The 17,043-nt window shown below is 36.1% G+C and overlaps 1 protein-coding gene across 3 annotated transcripts in view; it reads right to left on the bottom strand.

The window, feature by feature from the left end:
- LOC144443172 (ubiquitin-like modifier-activating enzyme 6) overlaps positions 1-17,043 on the bottom strand; it is a 179,940-nt gene that overhangs the window by 12,466 nt on the left and 150,431 nt on the right. For 2 of the 3 annotated variants that reach the window (XM_078132550.1, XM_078132549.1), the window contains 3 exons: positions 16,252-16,445; positions 5,844-6,059; positions 2,647-2,741 (listed from right to left, as the gene is read on the bottom strand). In XM_078132550.1, coding sequence (XP_077988676.1) covers positions 2,647-2,741; positions 5,844-6,059; positions 16,252-16,445 — 505 coding nt within the window. Of the gene's footprint in view, positions 1-2,646; positions 2,742-5,843; positions 6,060-16,251; positions 16,446-17,043 lie in introns of those variants that run through there. The other variant, XR_013481672.1, reaches the window with a different exon arrangement.

Below are 17,043 nucleotides of genomic sequence, written 5' to 3' on the forward strand. Positions count from 1 at the left end.
AATTACAATTTTCATTCCTTAGATAACAAAAGTAAATTTTTTTAGATACATATTTTGTCTGCAGATGATAAACTTTCTCTTGGAAACTTTCTTGTTAATGTAAAAAATATAGCAGTTGGCTAAATGATTGTATTTTATTTACTTATTTTTGTATGCTTTACCATGCTCGCTAAAGCATGATGTTACGCAATAAAGATTGTTGTTGTTGTTATTACGTATACGGGAAGGCTTGGAGCTTGAACGTACCAACGTACCTTCTACTTTATGACGGTACTACATTTACTGGTTTTGTTTCGGCAACCATTGTTATAATCAAGGCGATATATAAGTTCATAAATGATGATAGACGCAGTGTCGCTGTTCACTTCCTTCATTAACAGCATTGAATAGAATCTCTTGAAGACGTTCATGCCAAAACAAATGGGCGGTCCATGAAAACGGGGGCTGTGCACCCCTCAAAAAAACCCTCGTGGAGAACACTGCATACACAGAAGCATGCAAACAGTGCCTGTTTCTTATCAACAGGACGGCAACTAAATTTGCTAAGAAAAAAATCAAAAGGAGCACAATTTTGGAGGCGATGTAGAAATACCGACGTCAATGTTGATGCACAGAAATAAGTGCCAATAGCATGATTTTTTATAGGATTACACGCCAAAAGATAAAAGGAATAGTCGAGCACAAAACTACCGACCACATACAATTATAATGTTTTGATACCAATGTACACAGATACAAGCTGAGTGATACCAGTATATCTGTCCCTTAATTTAACAAAATCACATCCAATGATGCACAAATTCGATCAAAACAGGTTCACACATTGTAAACTCACTAATCACGCTTCCAGAACGTTGTAATGAGTCAGCATTTAAACATGACCCCTCAATTCCACAACTTTTAGTACAGTACCACCTCCAACAACACGATATTGTCAGCTATCACAAGTTTTTAGCTTATGCAAATAGCGACAAGATAGGGGTCCCCAACGGCTAGTGCATGCTGGGAAACCCAGAAGAAAACTGCATGGGGGGCCCCTACAGAGTTGTAAACCGGAAGTAGATATACTGGATATAGAATGCAAGAACGCGTGGAGATTCAAAAGTTCCAGGGCCCCTAGAGGGCGTCCTGGAACTAACAAGCCTTCATGGAAGACAAAACCCAAACTGGTTTTTATATAGCAAATGTTTGTGCAAATTGAAATTTAACCTTACAGATGAATGTCAAAATAATAATAAAATAATAATGTTGGGTTCTTATATAGCGCTTTCCCACTCCGTGCTCAAAGCGCTTTACAATTATTACCCCTGGCTCGGATCAGAACGGCACAACGGCCCTTTTAGTCTTCCTCAACTCCCCAGGGAGCATACAATCCATTGCAGCCGTTTAAGCGCATAGGATTAAAGCTTTCACATTGCAACGTACATCCTACCAGGTCCCCAATTATACAGCTGGGTTGACTGAGGCACAGTCGTGGTTCAAATCTTGCCCAAGGACCTTAGCCACTCAGAAACAAACAGCAGGCAGCGACGGGGCTCGAACCTGCAACCTGTAGATTCCAAGCCGGTCACGCCTACCATTCACCCATCATGACTCCACAAAAGTTAATGTCTGAATAGAAAGTGCATCTCTAAAAATGTAGGTGTATACACTTAACCCTTTCACCACCAGTACTCGGTATACCGGGACGCGCTAGGGCGCCCACCAGTACACGGTATACCGGGACACCAAAGTTCATTCACCTATCTTGCCGTAAAACCGTTCAAAAGCAGCAATTGCTGCAAAATTTGCTGCCATCATTTTCTGCCAAATTTTCGCTGATTTTGACCATTTAACCAGTATACAGAATTTTGTAGAAACATAAATGTTGTTTGTAATATAAATATTTTGTTTATTTGTGACATGTCAATAAATAAACAACCCAAATTTCAGTTGTGAATGTGATATTTGAATGTGTTTATTTGTAAGTATGATATAGACAATTTATTTTCCAGTAAAATCATACCTAATTTTCAAAGATTGGGCAATTCTAAGTATTTTTGTATCAATTTGATTGCATACCACTCACTCTCACTTTATGTTAGTGAGGGGGTTGGTGGAGAACAAACAATCCCATGAGGCCAATGGTGGTGAAAGTTTTAAATGACATTTTCTGGGCATAAAACTGCCAAAATTATCAAACAATGTTACTTGACCTTGAAGATGAAGGTCACGGTCAAAGCTTTAGTGATTGTTTTCGATAACATGACTTCTGGATACAGGGTAGGTAGGTCAGAGTTTTATTTAATAATTTTTGTTGTTGAGAAAATGCTTTGACCCAAAGATAAGAATCTTGTTGGTTACAATACTGCTGTGATAGTTTGAAGAATTGTAAAAGAAGTAAATGAAGACATCTACATGTGAAGTATACAAACACAATATGTAATATTTTGAAAGACTCAATTTCTCTTGAATGGGATTTTAAAAAAGAAACTTTGACAAGAAAATTCAAACTGAAATAGAAGTAAATTCTTACCATTTTACCTTTTTGAATGTACAAAAAATATTTAGGGTTGGCGGCTTAAACTTGGGTCAGTCTGGTTACTGGAAAACACACAATTATTTTTATTTGGCCTAATACAGGACATATGATAATCATTTACTTACGTTTGAGGAAGTCTTTTGATATGGCCGGGCATTATAGGAACAAAGATCATTTTGACACCATGGACTACCATTGAAGGCTCAAGTCCAAACTTGTCCTGAAAGATAATCAAGATATACGTTGTAGTTATTAACATTACCAAACTTGTACAATGACTAAGAGATTATAGAAATACCAGGAGTGACTAAGGGGTTGTACACATAATAGTCACTAGAAATATCAGAACTGACTAAGGGGTTGTACACTTAATAGTCACTAGAAATATCAGGAGTGACTAAGGGGTTGTACGCTTAACAGTCACTAGAAATATCAGGAGTGACTAAGGGGTTGTACACTTAACAGTCACTAGAAATATCAGAACTGACTAAGGGGTTGTACACTTAATAGTCACTAGAAATACCAGGAGTGATTGAGGGGTTGTACACTTAATAGTCACTAGAAATCCCAGGAGTGATTGAGGGGTTGTACACTTAATAGTCACTAGAAATACCAGGAGTGATTGAGGGGTTGTAAACTTAATAGTCACTAGAAATACCAGGAGTGATTGAGGGGTTGTACACTTAATAGTCACTAGAAATACCAGGAGTGACTAAGGGGTTGTACACTTTATAGTCACTAGAAATCCCAGGAGTGATTGAGGGTTGTACACTTAATAGTAACTAGAAATACCAGGAGTGATTGAGGGGTTGTACACTTAATAGTCACTAGAAATACCAGGAGTGATTGAGGGGTTGTACACTTAATAGTCACTAGAAATACCAGGAGTGATTGAGGGGTTGTACACTTAATAGTCACTAGAAATACCAGGAGTGACTAAGGGGTTGTACACTTAACAGTCACTAGAAATATCAGAACTGACTAAGGGGTTGTACACTTAATAGTCACTAGAAATACCAGGAGTGATTGAGGGGTTGTACACTTAATAGTAACTAGAAATACCAGGAGTGACTAAGGGGTTGTACACTTAATAGTCACTAGAAATACCAGGAGTGACTAAGGGGTTATACACTTAATAGTCACTAGAAATACCAGGAGTGATTGAGGGGTTGTACACTTAACAGTCACTAGAAATACCAGGAGTGATTGAGGGGTTGTACACTTAATAGTCACTAGAAATACCAGGAGTGATTGAGGGGTTGTACACTTAATAGTCACTAGAAATACCAGGAGTGATTGAGGGGTTGTACACTTAATAGTCACTAGAAATCCCAGGAGTGACTAAGGGGTTGTGCACTTAATAGTCACAAGAAAAACCAGGAGTGACTAAGGGGTTGTGCACTTAATAGTCACTAGAAATACCAGGAGTGACTATTGGGTTCTACACTTAACAGTCACTAGAAATATCAGAACTGACTAAATGGTTGTACACTTAATAGTCACTAGAAATACCAGGAGTGACTAAGGGGTTGTACACTTAATAGTCACTAGAAATACCAGGAGTGATTGAGGGGTTGTACACTTAATAGTCACTAGAAATATCAGGAGTGACTAAGGGGTTATACACTTAATAGTCACTAGAAATACTAGGACTTGACTAATAGTGTAATGAAGGATTGTAGAAATCCCACGACTATTACAGTGTTTTGAAGTTTTTTGCATGTTCTGTACAATTGAATTAAAAATGATAATATTTTCTAGGAGTTAGGAGTATTATGTTGTAAAATGTTCAATGTACAATTCAATTATCATTTATGTTGCTATAAATCATGTCAATTTATTGTTAGATTTAATGTCTTCACACCATTTTAGGTAGTCTGTAAGACAAGCCGCGATGGGGCACCCTCACACAGTGTCAACCCCTCTCAGAGCAGGTTGGTGAGGGTGGTGCAACCCAACATATAATACAGTCTAGTACTCTACATTTTAGTAATGACTGTAAAAGAATGTCATTGAGTATTTAAATAATTATCTACATACTGGTGGCAGTACATCAATATTGACATGTAGACAGGTCTACTTTACCCTTCAGTAATTATTTTAGCATCACCAAAGTTCATCCCCTGATTACCAATATATTTCATCAGCAATTCACCATTGCATATGAAGTCTCAGTACTACTTCTTTTCTACACATTAATTAAAGTATGGGTCAATTGAAAATGATTTTTCTGATCTGGTAGTGACTGCTGGAAATGTTCACTCTTCACCCTGCATGGAAAACTGGCTTGGTGCTCAGATTTGACATTTTAGTGTCTCCTCACTATGTGCTACTTCATGTTATCACATAAACATGTCAAACATGTCACACGTGATGTCAAACAGGGCTGATCAAAAACACATATCACCCCTGTTCTACTGAATTGTTTTCTCTTTTTTTCTCAACCGAGTGTTCCTGCCAATACTACGCTAAGATCAAGTTTAATAATTATGTACATACATCCTTGGGTGGCACGAGTCTGATGCATAAAAGTACTTGTATTTTTATTGAATAGATTTTATTCTATCTAAAAAGACATGTAGATTATCGATGACAATTTGTATGCAGCAGCCAGCAGTAAGCTTACTTCTGATTTTACGTCGAGCTCACATCCTGAGCAATATATAATTAAAATGACGGAACAAAAGTTGTATTCACACAAAGTACTAACATATTAACACTAAATTTGATATTACATGTACATCACAAGGTTATAACTGATAATTTTGGTTGAAAAACCACTGCACAGTATAACCTGTAATTAAGTTTGACCTCGCAACAGATCACACGATTCTGTTATTTGCATAGAGATCGGACGCAATTTTTTGATATGCGATGAAGAATAAAGTTCGATGAAAGGATGCAGTATTCATAAAATTTGATTCAAAATTGTAGAATAAAAATGTGGAAATCTTAATTGATCAATATATAATCCCACAAAATAATAACTCAGATTTATGCTCCTCATATGATTCCATGGACTACAAATTTTTGCCTACTGGCTCGAATTTGTATTATAATGATTTGAATAATTTCCAACTAGACAACCAAGGTAATATGCCCACCGAATACCAAGCCAATTGGTCCAGTAGTTTTGGACTTCAGTTGTTTACACACACACACACACACACACACACACACACACACACACACACACACACACACACACACACACACAGACATACAGACAGACACTTTGCAATGCCTGAACCTTTATCAGTTCAGTTGTGCTTAAAAATGGTCAAGTTGCAGCTGGAGAAGTTTTACAATAATTATATATTACCTTAAAGTATTTCCTGAAATCTTGAAGTTTGAAGTCTTCCCTGCCTTGGACTATCCATTTGTCCCATAAGGTAAATGATAAACCTGGTCTGATCACAGTTTTTGCACATTGCCCTGGCTCTGAAAAAAGTAGTGATGGTAATGCTAAATTCAGAAAGCAATTCTTGAAATGTTCTAAAGGTGCTTTCCTTACTATTTTGATCAGCTCCACAGCTACCTAAAAATGACAAAAAAAAATGGACCAGTCAATGATTCACATATGGAACATAATAGCTATCAATAGGCAAGCTGAGTATTGCTGACTTGATAAGTTAGGAATGGTTGGATATTGTCCTGAAAGTATCCTATCAACAGTACCTAGCAATTATGACTGTCAAATGTACCTAGCAATTATGATTCGTGGAGTAGAATCCTATTAAATGTACCTAGCAATTATGACTGTATAAAACAGCAATGCAAAGTGGAGTAGAATCCTATCAAATGTACCAAGCAATTATGACTCTATAATACAGCCATGCAAAGTGGAGTAGAATCCTATCAAATGTATATAGCAATTATGACTGTATAATACAGCCATGCAAAGTGGAGTAGAATCCTATCAAATGTACCTAGCAATTATGACTGTATAATACAGCCATGCAAAGTGGAGTAGAATCCTATCAAATGTACCTAGCAATTATGACTGTATAATACAGCCATGCAAAGTGGAGTAGAATCCTATCAAATGTACCTAGCAATTATGACTGTATAAAACAGCCATGCAAAGTGGAGTAGAATCCTATCAAATGTACCTAGCAATTATGACTCTATAATACAACCATGCAAAGTGGAGTAGAATCCTATCAAATGTACCTAGCAATTATGACTCTATAATACAGCCATGTAAAGTGGACTAGAATCCTATCAAATGTACCTAGCAATTATGACTCTATAATACAGCCATGCAAAGTGGAGTAGAATCCTATCAAATGTACCTAGCAATTATGACTGTATAATACAGCCATGCAAAGTGGAGTAGAATCCTATCAAATGTACCTAGCAATTATGACTGTATAATACAGCCATGCAAAGTGGAGTAGAATCCTATCAAATGTACCTAGCAATTATGACTCTATAATACAACCATGCAAAGTGGAGTAGAATCCTATCAAATGTACCTAGCAATTATGACTCTATAATACAACCATGCAAAGTGGAGTAGAATCCTATCAAATGTACCTAGCAATTATGACTCTATAATACAGCCATGCAAAGTGGAGTAGAATCCTATCAAATGTATATAGCAATTATGACTGTATAAAACAGCCATGCAAAGTGGAGTAGAATCCTATCAAATGTACCTAGCAATTATGACTCTATAATACAGCCATGCAAAGTGGAGTAGAATCCTATCAAATGTACCTAGCAATTATGACTCTATAATACAGCCATGCAAAGTGGAGTAGAATCCTATCAAATGTATATAGCAATTATGACTGTATAATACAGCCATGCAAAGTGGAGTAGAATCCTATCAAATGTACCTAGCAATTATGACTCTATAATACAGCCATGTAAAGTGGACTAGAATCCTATCAAATGTATCTAGCAATTATGACTGTATAATACAGTCATGTAAAGTGGACTAGAATCATATCAAATGTACCTAACAATTATGACTCTATAATACAGCCATGTAAAGTGGAGTAGAATCCTATCAAATGTACCTAGCAATTATGACTCTATAATACAGCCATGCAAAGTGGAGTAGAATCCTATCAAATGTATCTAGCAATTATGACTGTATAATACAGCCATGTAATGTGGAGTAGAATCCTATCAAATGTATCTAGCAATTATGACTGTATAATACAGCCATGCAAAGTGGAGTAGAATCCTATCAAATGTACCTAGCAATTATGACTGTATAATACAGCCATGCAAAGTGGAGTAGAATCCTATCAAATGTACCTAGCAATTATGACTCTATAAAACAGCCATGCAAAGTGGAGTAGAATCCTATCAAATGTACCTAGCAATTATGACTCTATAATACAGCCATGCAAAGTGGAGTAGAATCCTATCAAATGTATCTAGCAATTATGACTGTATAATACAGCCATGCAAAGTGGAGTAGAATCCTATCAAATGTATCTAGCAATTATGACTCTATAATACAGCCATGCAAAGTGGACTAGAGTCCTATCAAATGTACCTAGCAATTATGACTCTATAAAACAGCCATGCAAGTGGACTAGAATCCTATCAAATGTACCTAGCAATTATGACTCTATAAAACAGCCATGCAAGTGGACTAGAATCCTATCAAATGTACCTAGCAATTATGACTCGTGGAGTAGAATCCTTTTAAATGTACCTACCAATTATGACTGTATAAAACAGCAATGCAAAGTGGAGTAGAATCCTATCAAATGTACCTAGCAATTATGACTGTATAATACAGCCATGCAAAGTGGAGTAGAATCCTATCAAATGTACCTAGCAATTATGACTCTATAATACAGCCATGCAAAGTGGAGTAGAATCCTATCAAATGTACCTAGCAATTATGACTCTATAATACAACCATGCAAAGTGGAGTAGAATCCTATCAAATGTACCTAGCAATTATGACTCTATAATACAGCCATGCAAAGTGGAGTAGAATCCTATCAAATGTATATAGCAATTATGACTGTATAAAACAGCCATGCAAAGTGGAGTAGAATCCTATCAAATGTACCTAGCAATTATGACTCTATAATACAGCCATGCAAAGTGGAGTAGAATCCTATCAAATGTACCTAGCAATTATGACTGTATAAAACAGCCATGCAAAGTGGAGTAGAATCCTATCAAATGTACCTAGCAATTATGACTCTATAATACAGCCATGCAAAGTGGAGTAGAATCCTATCAAATGTACCTAGCAATTATGACTCTATAATACAGCCATGCAAAGTGGAGTAGAATCCTATCAAATGTATATAGCAATTATGACTGTATAATACAGCCATGTAAAGTGGACTAGAATCCTATCAAATGTACCTAGCAATTATGACTGTATAAAACAGCCATGCAAAGTGGAGTAGAATCCTATCAAATGTACCTAGCAATTATGACTCTATAATACAGCCATGCAAAGTGGAGTAGAATCCTATCAAATGTATCTAGCAATTATGACTGTATAATACAGCCATGCAAAGTGGAGTAGAATCCTATCAAATGTATCTAGCAATTATGACTCTATAATACAGCCATGCAAAGTGGACTAGAGTCCTATCAAATGTACCTAGCAATTATGACTCTATAAAACAGCCATGCAAGTGGAGTAGAATCCTATCAAATGTACCTAGCAATTATGACTCTATAATACAGCCATGTAAAGTGGAGTAGAATCCTATCAAATGTATCTAGCAATTATGACTGTATAATACAGCCATGTAATGTGGAGTAGAATCCTATCAAATGTATCTAGCAATTATGACTGTATAATACAGCCATGCAAAGTGGAGTAGAATCCTATCAAATGTACCTAGCAATTATGACTGTATAATACAGCCATGCAAAGTGGAGTAGAATCCTATCAAATGTACCTAGCAATTATGACTCTATAAAACAGCCATGCAAAGTGGAGTAGAATCCTATCAAATGTACCTAGCAATTATGACTCTATAATACAGCCATGCAAAGTGGAGTAGAATCCTATCAAATGTATCTAGCAATTATGACTGTATAATACAGCCATGCAAAGTGGAGTAGAATCCTATCAAATGTATCTAGCAATTATGACTCTATAATACAGCCATGCAAAGTGGACTAGAGTCCTATCAAATGTACCTAGCAATTATGACTCTATAAAACAGCCATGCAAGTGGACTAGAATCCTATCAAATGTACCTAGCAATTATGACTCTATAAAACAGCCATGCAAGTGGACTAGAATCCTATCAAATGTACCTAGCAATTATGACTCGTGGAGTAGAATCCTTTTAAATGTACCTACCAATTATGACTGTATAAAACAGCAATGCAAAGTGGAGTAGAATCCTATCAAATGTACCAAGCAATTATGACTGTATAATACAGCCATGCAAAGTGGAGTAGAATCCTATCAAATGTACCTAGCAATTATGACTCTATAATACAGCCATGCAAAGTGGAGTAGAATCCTATCAAATGTACCTAGCAATTATGACTCTATAATACAACCATGCAAAGTGGAGTAGAATCCTATCAAATGTACCTAGCAATTATGACTCTATAATACAGCCATGCAAAGTGGAGTAGAATCCTATCAAATGTATATAGCAATTATGACTGTATAAAACAGCCATGCAAAGTGGAGTAGAATCCTATCAAATGTACCTAGCAATTATGACTCTATAATACAGCCATGCAAAGTGGAGTAGAATCCTATCAAATGTACCTAGCAATTATGACTGTATAAAACAGCCATGCAAAGTGGAGTAGAATCCTATCAAATGTACCTAGCAATTATGACTCTATAATACAGCCATGCAAAGTGGAGTAGAATCCTATCAAATGTACCTAGCAATTATGACTCTATAATACAGCCATGCAAAGTGGAGTAGAATCCTATCAAATGTATATAGCAATTATGACTGTATAATACAGCCATGTAAAGTGGACTAGAATCCTATCAAATGTACCTAGCAATTATGACTGTATAAAACAGCCATGCAAAGTGGAGTAGAATCCTATCAAATGTACCTAGCAATTATGACTCTATAATACAGCCATGCAAAGTGGAGTAGAATCCTATCAAATGTATCTAGCAATTATGACTGTATAATACAGCCATGCAAAGTGGAGTAGAATCCTATCAAATGTATCTAGCAATTATGACTCTATAATACAGCCATGCAAAGTGGACTAGAGTCCTATCAAATGTACCTAGCAATTATGACTCTATAAAACAGCCATGCAAGTGGAGTAGAATCCTATCAAATGTACCTAGCAATTATGACTCTATAATACAGCCATGTAAAGTGGAGTAGAATCCTATCAAAAGTACCTAGCAATTATGACTCTATAATACAGCCATGTAAAGTGGAGTAGAATCCTATCAAATGTACCTAGCAATTATGACTCTATAATACAGCCATGCAAAGTGGAGTAGAATCCTATCAAATGTATCTAGCAATTATGACTCTATAATACAGCCATGTAAAGTGGAGTAGAATCCTATCAAATGTACCTAGCAATTATGACTCTATAATACAGCCATGTAATGTGGAGTAGAATCCTATCAAATGTACCTAGCAATTATGACTCTATAATACAGCCATGTAAAGTGGAGTAGAATCCTATCAAATGTACCTAGCAATTATGACTCTATAATACAGCCATGTAAAGTGGAGTAGAATCCTATCAAATGTATCTAGCAATTATGACTCTATAATACAGCCATGCAAAGTGGAGTAGAATCCTATCAAATGTACCTAGCAATTATGACTGTATAATACAGCCATATAAAGTGGAGTAGAATCCTATCAAATGTATCTAGCAATTATGACTCTATAATACAGCCATGTAAAGTGGAGTAGAATCCTATCAAATGTACCTAGCAATTATGACTCTATAATACAGCCTTGTAATGTGGAGTAGAATCCTATCAAATGTATCTAGCAATTATGACTCTATAATACAGCCATGTAAAGTGGAGTAGAATCCTATCAAATGTATCTAGCAATTATGACTCTATAATACAGCCATGCAAAGTGGACTAGAGTCCTATCAAATGTACCTAGCAATTATGACTCTATAATACAGCCATGCAAAGTGGAGTAGAATCCTATCAAATGTACCTAGCAATTATGACTGTATAATACAGCCATGTAAAGTGGGGTAGGATACTAACAAATGTATCTAGCAATTATGACTGTATAATACAGCCAATTTATTGTCTAGCACTTACTATAGATGGCTAACAGTTTGAAAGATTGCTATATTTATCATCTTGCACTTACTATAGATGGCTAGCACTTTGAAAGATTACTATATTTATCGTCTAGCACTTACTATAGATGGCTAGCACTTTGAAAGATTACTATATTTATCGTCTAGCACTTACTATAGATGGCTAGCACTTTGAAAGATTACTATATTTATCGTCTAGCACTTACTATAGATGGCTAACAGTTTGAAAGATTGCTATATTTATCGTCTAGCACTTACTATAGATGGCTAGCAGTTTGACAGATTACTATGTTTATCGTCTAGCACTTACTATAGATGGCTAGCACTTTGAAAGATTACTATGTTTATCGTCTAGCACTTACTATAGATGGCTAGCAGTTTGACAGATTACTATGTTTATCGTCTAGCACTTACTATAGATGGCTAGCACTTTGAAAGATTACTATATTTATCGTCTAGCACTTACTATAGATGGCTAGCACTTTGAAAGATTACTATGTTTATCGTCTAGCACTTACTATAGATGGCTAGCAGTTTGAAAGATTACTATATTTATCGTCTAGCACTTACTATAGATGGCTAGCACTTTGAAACATTACTATATTTATCATCTATCACTTACTATAGATGGCTAGCACTTTGAAAGATTACTATATTTATCATCTAGCACTTACTATAGATGGCTAGCACTTTGAAAGATTACTAGGTTTATCGTCTAGCACTTACTATAGATTGCTAGCAGTTTGAAAGATTACTATATTTATTGTCTAGCACTTACTATAGATGGCTAACAGTTTGAAAGATTGCTATATTTATCGTCTAGCACTTACTATAGATGGCTAGCACTTTGAAAGATTACTATGTTTATCGTCTATGACTTACTATAGATGGCTAACAGTTTGAAAGATTACTATATTTATTGTCTAGCACTTACTATAGATGGCTAGCACTTTGAAAGATTACTATGTTTATCGTCTATGACTTACTATAGATGGCTAACAGTTTGAAAGATTGCTATATTTATCGTCTAGCACTTACTATAGATGGCTAGCACTTTGAAAGATTACTATGTTTATCGTCTATGACTTACTATAGATGGCTAACAGTTTGAAAGATTACTATATTTATCGTCTAGCACTTACTATAGATGGCTAGCACTTTGAAAGATTACTATGTTTATCGTCTAGCACTTACTATAGATGGCTAGCAGTTTGAAAGATTACTATATTTATCGTCTAGCACTTACTATAGATGGCTAGCACTTTGAAAGATTACTAGGTTTATCGTCTAGCACTTACTATAGATGGCTAGCACTTTGACAGATTACTATATTTATCGTCTAGCACTTACTATAGATGGCTAGCAGTTTGAAAGATTACTATATTTATCGTCTAGCACTTACTATAGATGGCTAGCAGTTTGAAAGATTACTATGTTTATCGTCTAGCACTTACTATAGATGGCTAACAGTTTGAAAGATTACTATGTTTATCGTCTAGCACTTACTATAGATGGCTAGCACTTTGACAGATTACTATATTTATCGTCTAGCACTTACTATAGATGGCTAGCAGTTTGAAAGATTAATATATTTATCGTCTAGCACTTACTATAGATGGCTAACAGTTTGAAAGATTACTATGTTTATCGTCTAGCACTTACTATAGATGGCTAGCACTTTGACAGATTACTATATTTATCGTCTAGCACTTACTATAGATGGCTAGCAGTTTGAAAGATTAATATATTTATCGTCTAGCACTTACTATAGATGGCTAACAGTTTGAAAGATTGCTATATTTTACTCCGTTCACACTAGGACCTATTCTCCGGAGAATCAGTGTCTTAAATTAACTCTGGAGGTAATTTGCGTGTGTGAATGGTCGACTCCGGAGAATCTGTGAATTATTTTAAGTTTTGGTTGATTCAGCTCCGCAGATCCTCCGGAGGTAAGGATTAGCTTGTACTAAGTTGTAGGTGTGAACGCTTTACGCCGGTGTAAGCGCCCTCAATCGGTGTATTACAGTCATCGCACTAATTTCCCCGGACAGCAAATTACCGATGTTGCCAGCTAATTCAGAGCTAATTAGTGCGCAATATTGAGAGTTCATACGATCGACAATTACCGAGCCACATGTTTATATTGTAAACTAATGTTGCCGCGTACTTAGGCCTTTCTTGTTTATTAGAACAGTGGTGTGTAGCACCATGGGTGAAGTCATAAAACTTTGTCCGGAAGAAACCATTTCATGTACTGGTTATAAGTTGGCATAAACATGTTTGTATTTATATACTCATCTTTACTATCACACTTTGGTGAGCTTGCTAATCTTTATTCAGAACCACCAAGGTATAAAAAAAACATTGAAGTCGGCAACGAATCATAAATATTGTTATTATTATTGATGTACCACACCACATCATCCCTTCAATGAATCAGCTTTCCATGTAACGTTTACATGGTTCACTCAAACTATGTCTTATGCTAACTGCAATAACTGTCGCGTGTACTGTGATTTTGGGGTTCTTTCCTCTGTTTTTGTACCTTTTTCCGTTCCGATGTTTGACTGGAAGCAATCGCTACAATTTCTCCAACGGTAACGCAAATGGCCGAGGTCACACTGAAAACGCCGTTTCAAAATGTTGCTACTTTTAGGTTTTCCTAACCGTCGAATTGCAGAGCCAAACTTACGCGAAATATTATTAGGAGAACAAGGCTCGTTAATTTGCTATTTCAACCACCTTATTGCCCAAAATTTAACATGTGTGATATACGTTTATTCGTTATCTGAAAAGATACCTTATGTTTAACACACGATGTCTTCACCACTGTATTTACGGAAACTGCTATCAAAGAAGTTGTTGCCGAGATAGCACTGTAATTTGCGTAAATATTCTCTTCAGATTTTGTGGATTTCCTTTGTATTAACTCACGATTAAAAGTTTTAACGGTACATTTTGGCCGACATGCGAGCATCACAGCCATATAAGTTCAAACGCTGTGAGCATTGGAGGTACATGTATCTGTGAATATATGGTTTGTGTAAAAGTTGCTATTGATGTCTACGTTTTAGGTACTTGTCCTCGGGTTTTAATTTTACGATATTTCCATCTTGAAGTTTTTTACTGAGACTGAATGTGAATGACGGTACTTGGAAAAGTAATGGGGTGACTGGGGAACCTGTCCCGTTTTACATGTGCAAGTCAGATGGTGTCACGTAATTATCTGCAAATAAATGCAGCTAGTTCTCAACATCACGTAATTACGTACAATTATTGTTCGGTAGGATTTTTTTTCTCGTTTGGTTTACTGAAATTTTTCATAGCAGACGACTGATGTGCGAAGTGAAATTGATAACATGTATTGGGTTTTGCTATCTAATGGAAGTGTCAATCAAAATTAATGTCAACAACGTTGTCTATCTGTATGCTTTGATACATTCGGAGCCAGAGTACATCAATCCTGACATTGTCAGTCAGAATATTTAGTCTACAATGCGACGTATAAATTACTTGTAAGTGTGACCGTCAAAATGAGTTGGTAAAAAATTACCGGCAATTTCTTAGGCAGGTTACTTTGTGAATAGCATTTCAAGAAAACGCATGCATACATCTATTTTTTTATACGGTGATACGGTGACCTATGACTCGATATTTCGATACACATCTCAAACATTTTGTTGTTCTTATACCCATGCTGGCAACGTCGTTAAGTTGCTGTCCGGGAAATTAGTGCGATGACTGTAAACGAAATCACTTCCTGTTGGCTGCAGAAGTCGCCATACGCCATTCGAATCAAGGTTATCAATCGTCATAGAGCATACAACATGTCCCTCGCTAATAGTAATACACCCGGTACCATGGTCCACAACAGCGAAAGAGGTAACAACTGATGTGACTAAATTCAGAATTTGTACGAATAGAAAACACATGAATTCACGTTGGTCGACATGTCAACGTCGAGCGTGTTGCGTGGCTTGTCGGAAGTTAAACTGGGCATCACGACGCGACGACGAGTGAAATTGTTAACATGCATGAGAAGACATCTCTGCTTATTTCTCGAACGCATGAACAGATACAGCAATAAAAAACACAAGGCAGTCTCTACAACTCATGTTGTTTACAGTGATCGCACTATGCACTTATCGTTGAACTTATCGTTTACGCCGGCAGATAATGGTGTCACATTCTATGTGTGAACACATACAGCTGATCCCCTCTGTTTACTAATCGTTCTCACCTATTTACGCCGGAGAAAAAAAGACACGGAAAAAGCAATATGAACATGCCTTTTATCATCTAGCACTTACTATAGATGGCTAGCAGTTTGAAAGATTAATATATTTATCGTCTAGCACTTACTATAGATGGCTAGCAGTTTGAAAGATTGCTATATTTATCATCTAGCACTTACTATTGATGGCTAGCAGTTTGAAAGATTACTCTATATAGTCTAGCATTGTCTACAAAGACATCATGTTACTTACTAAACCAGATACTGCAGCTGTTGTTGTTGCAATTGCTGGAACAATCCTACCAGCTATTCTTTTTGTCTTCAGTCTGTCAACATTGTCTATACTATACATGGTAGCACGCAAGTTGGAGGCTGCTGTGATGAAATCTATGTGACTATTGGTGTCATCGTCTTTCTCAAACACAACAGGATTCAGTACCAGGAAATCTGTACAGAAAGAAATCAACAATGCATGACAACACTTTCAATCTTGATTAATTTCATTATGATAACACATCAAATATATAAACAACATGTCTTCGTTGAACACATACTGCAACATTTCAACTTAGTGTAACAATCTCTCTTTATTTGTTTATTGTGTATTTATTTGGGTTGTTTGATGTGGGTGATGAATAAGGTATCTGTATTATGGTACTGACAACCAAAAGATCACCAGAGAATAAGTTAAACAAGAATATCTCCTATAAAACACTGCACTTCTTTTTATTGCATAACGGATTAATAATAATTCACTGGAACATCAACAGAATCAAAAATAAAATTCACGAGCTACGAGACATTATATCCGGGAACATTGCTAACACTATTATTGGCTTCAGCGAAACATGGCTCAGTCCTGATATTTCAGATCATCTAATCGAATTACCCGGGTTCCAGGTGATACGTCGGGATAGAACAACGAAAAATGGAGGTGGTATTGCTGTCTACATTAATGAAAATATAACTTTCACTAGGATTTTCGATCTCGAATCGCTTATTATTGAACAAATTACTCTGAAGATCTCACTTGTCAATGCTAAAC

Source organism: Glandiceps talaboti, chromosome 12 (genome assembly GCF_964340395.1).
Source record: "Glandiceps talaboti chromosome 12, keGlaTala1.1, whole genome shotgun sequence".
Lineage (NCBI taxonomy): Eukaryota > Metazoa > Hemichordata > Enteropneusta > Spengelidae > Glandiceps > Glandiceps talaboti.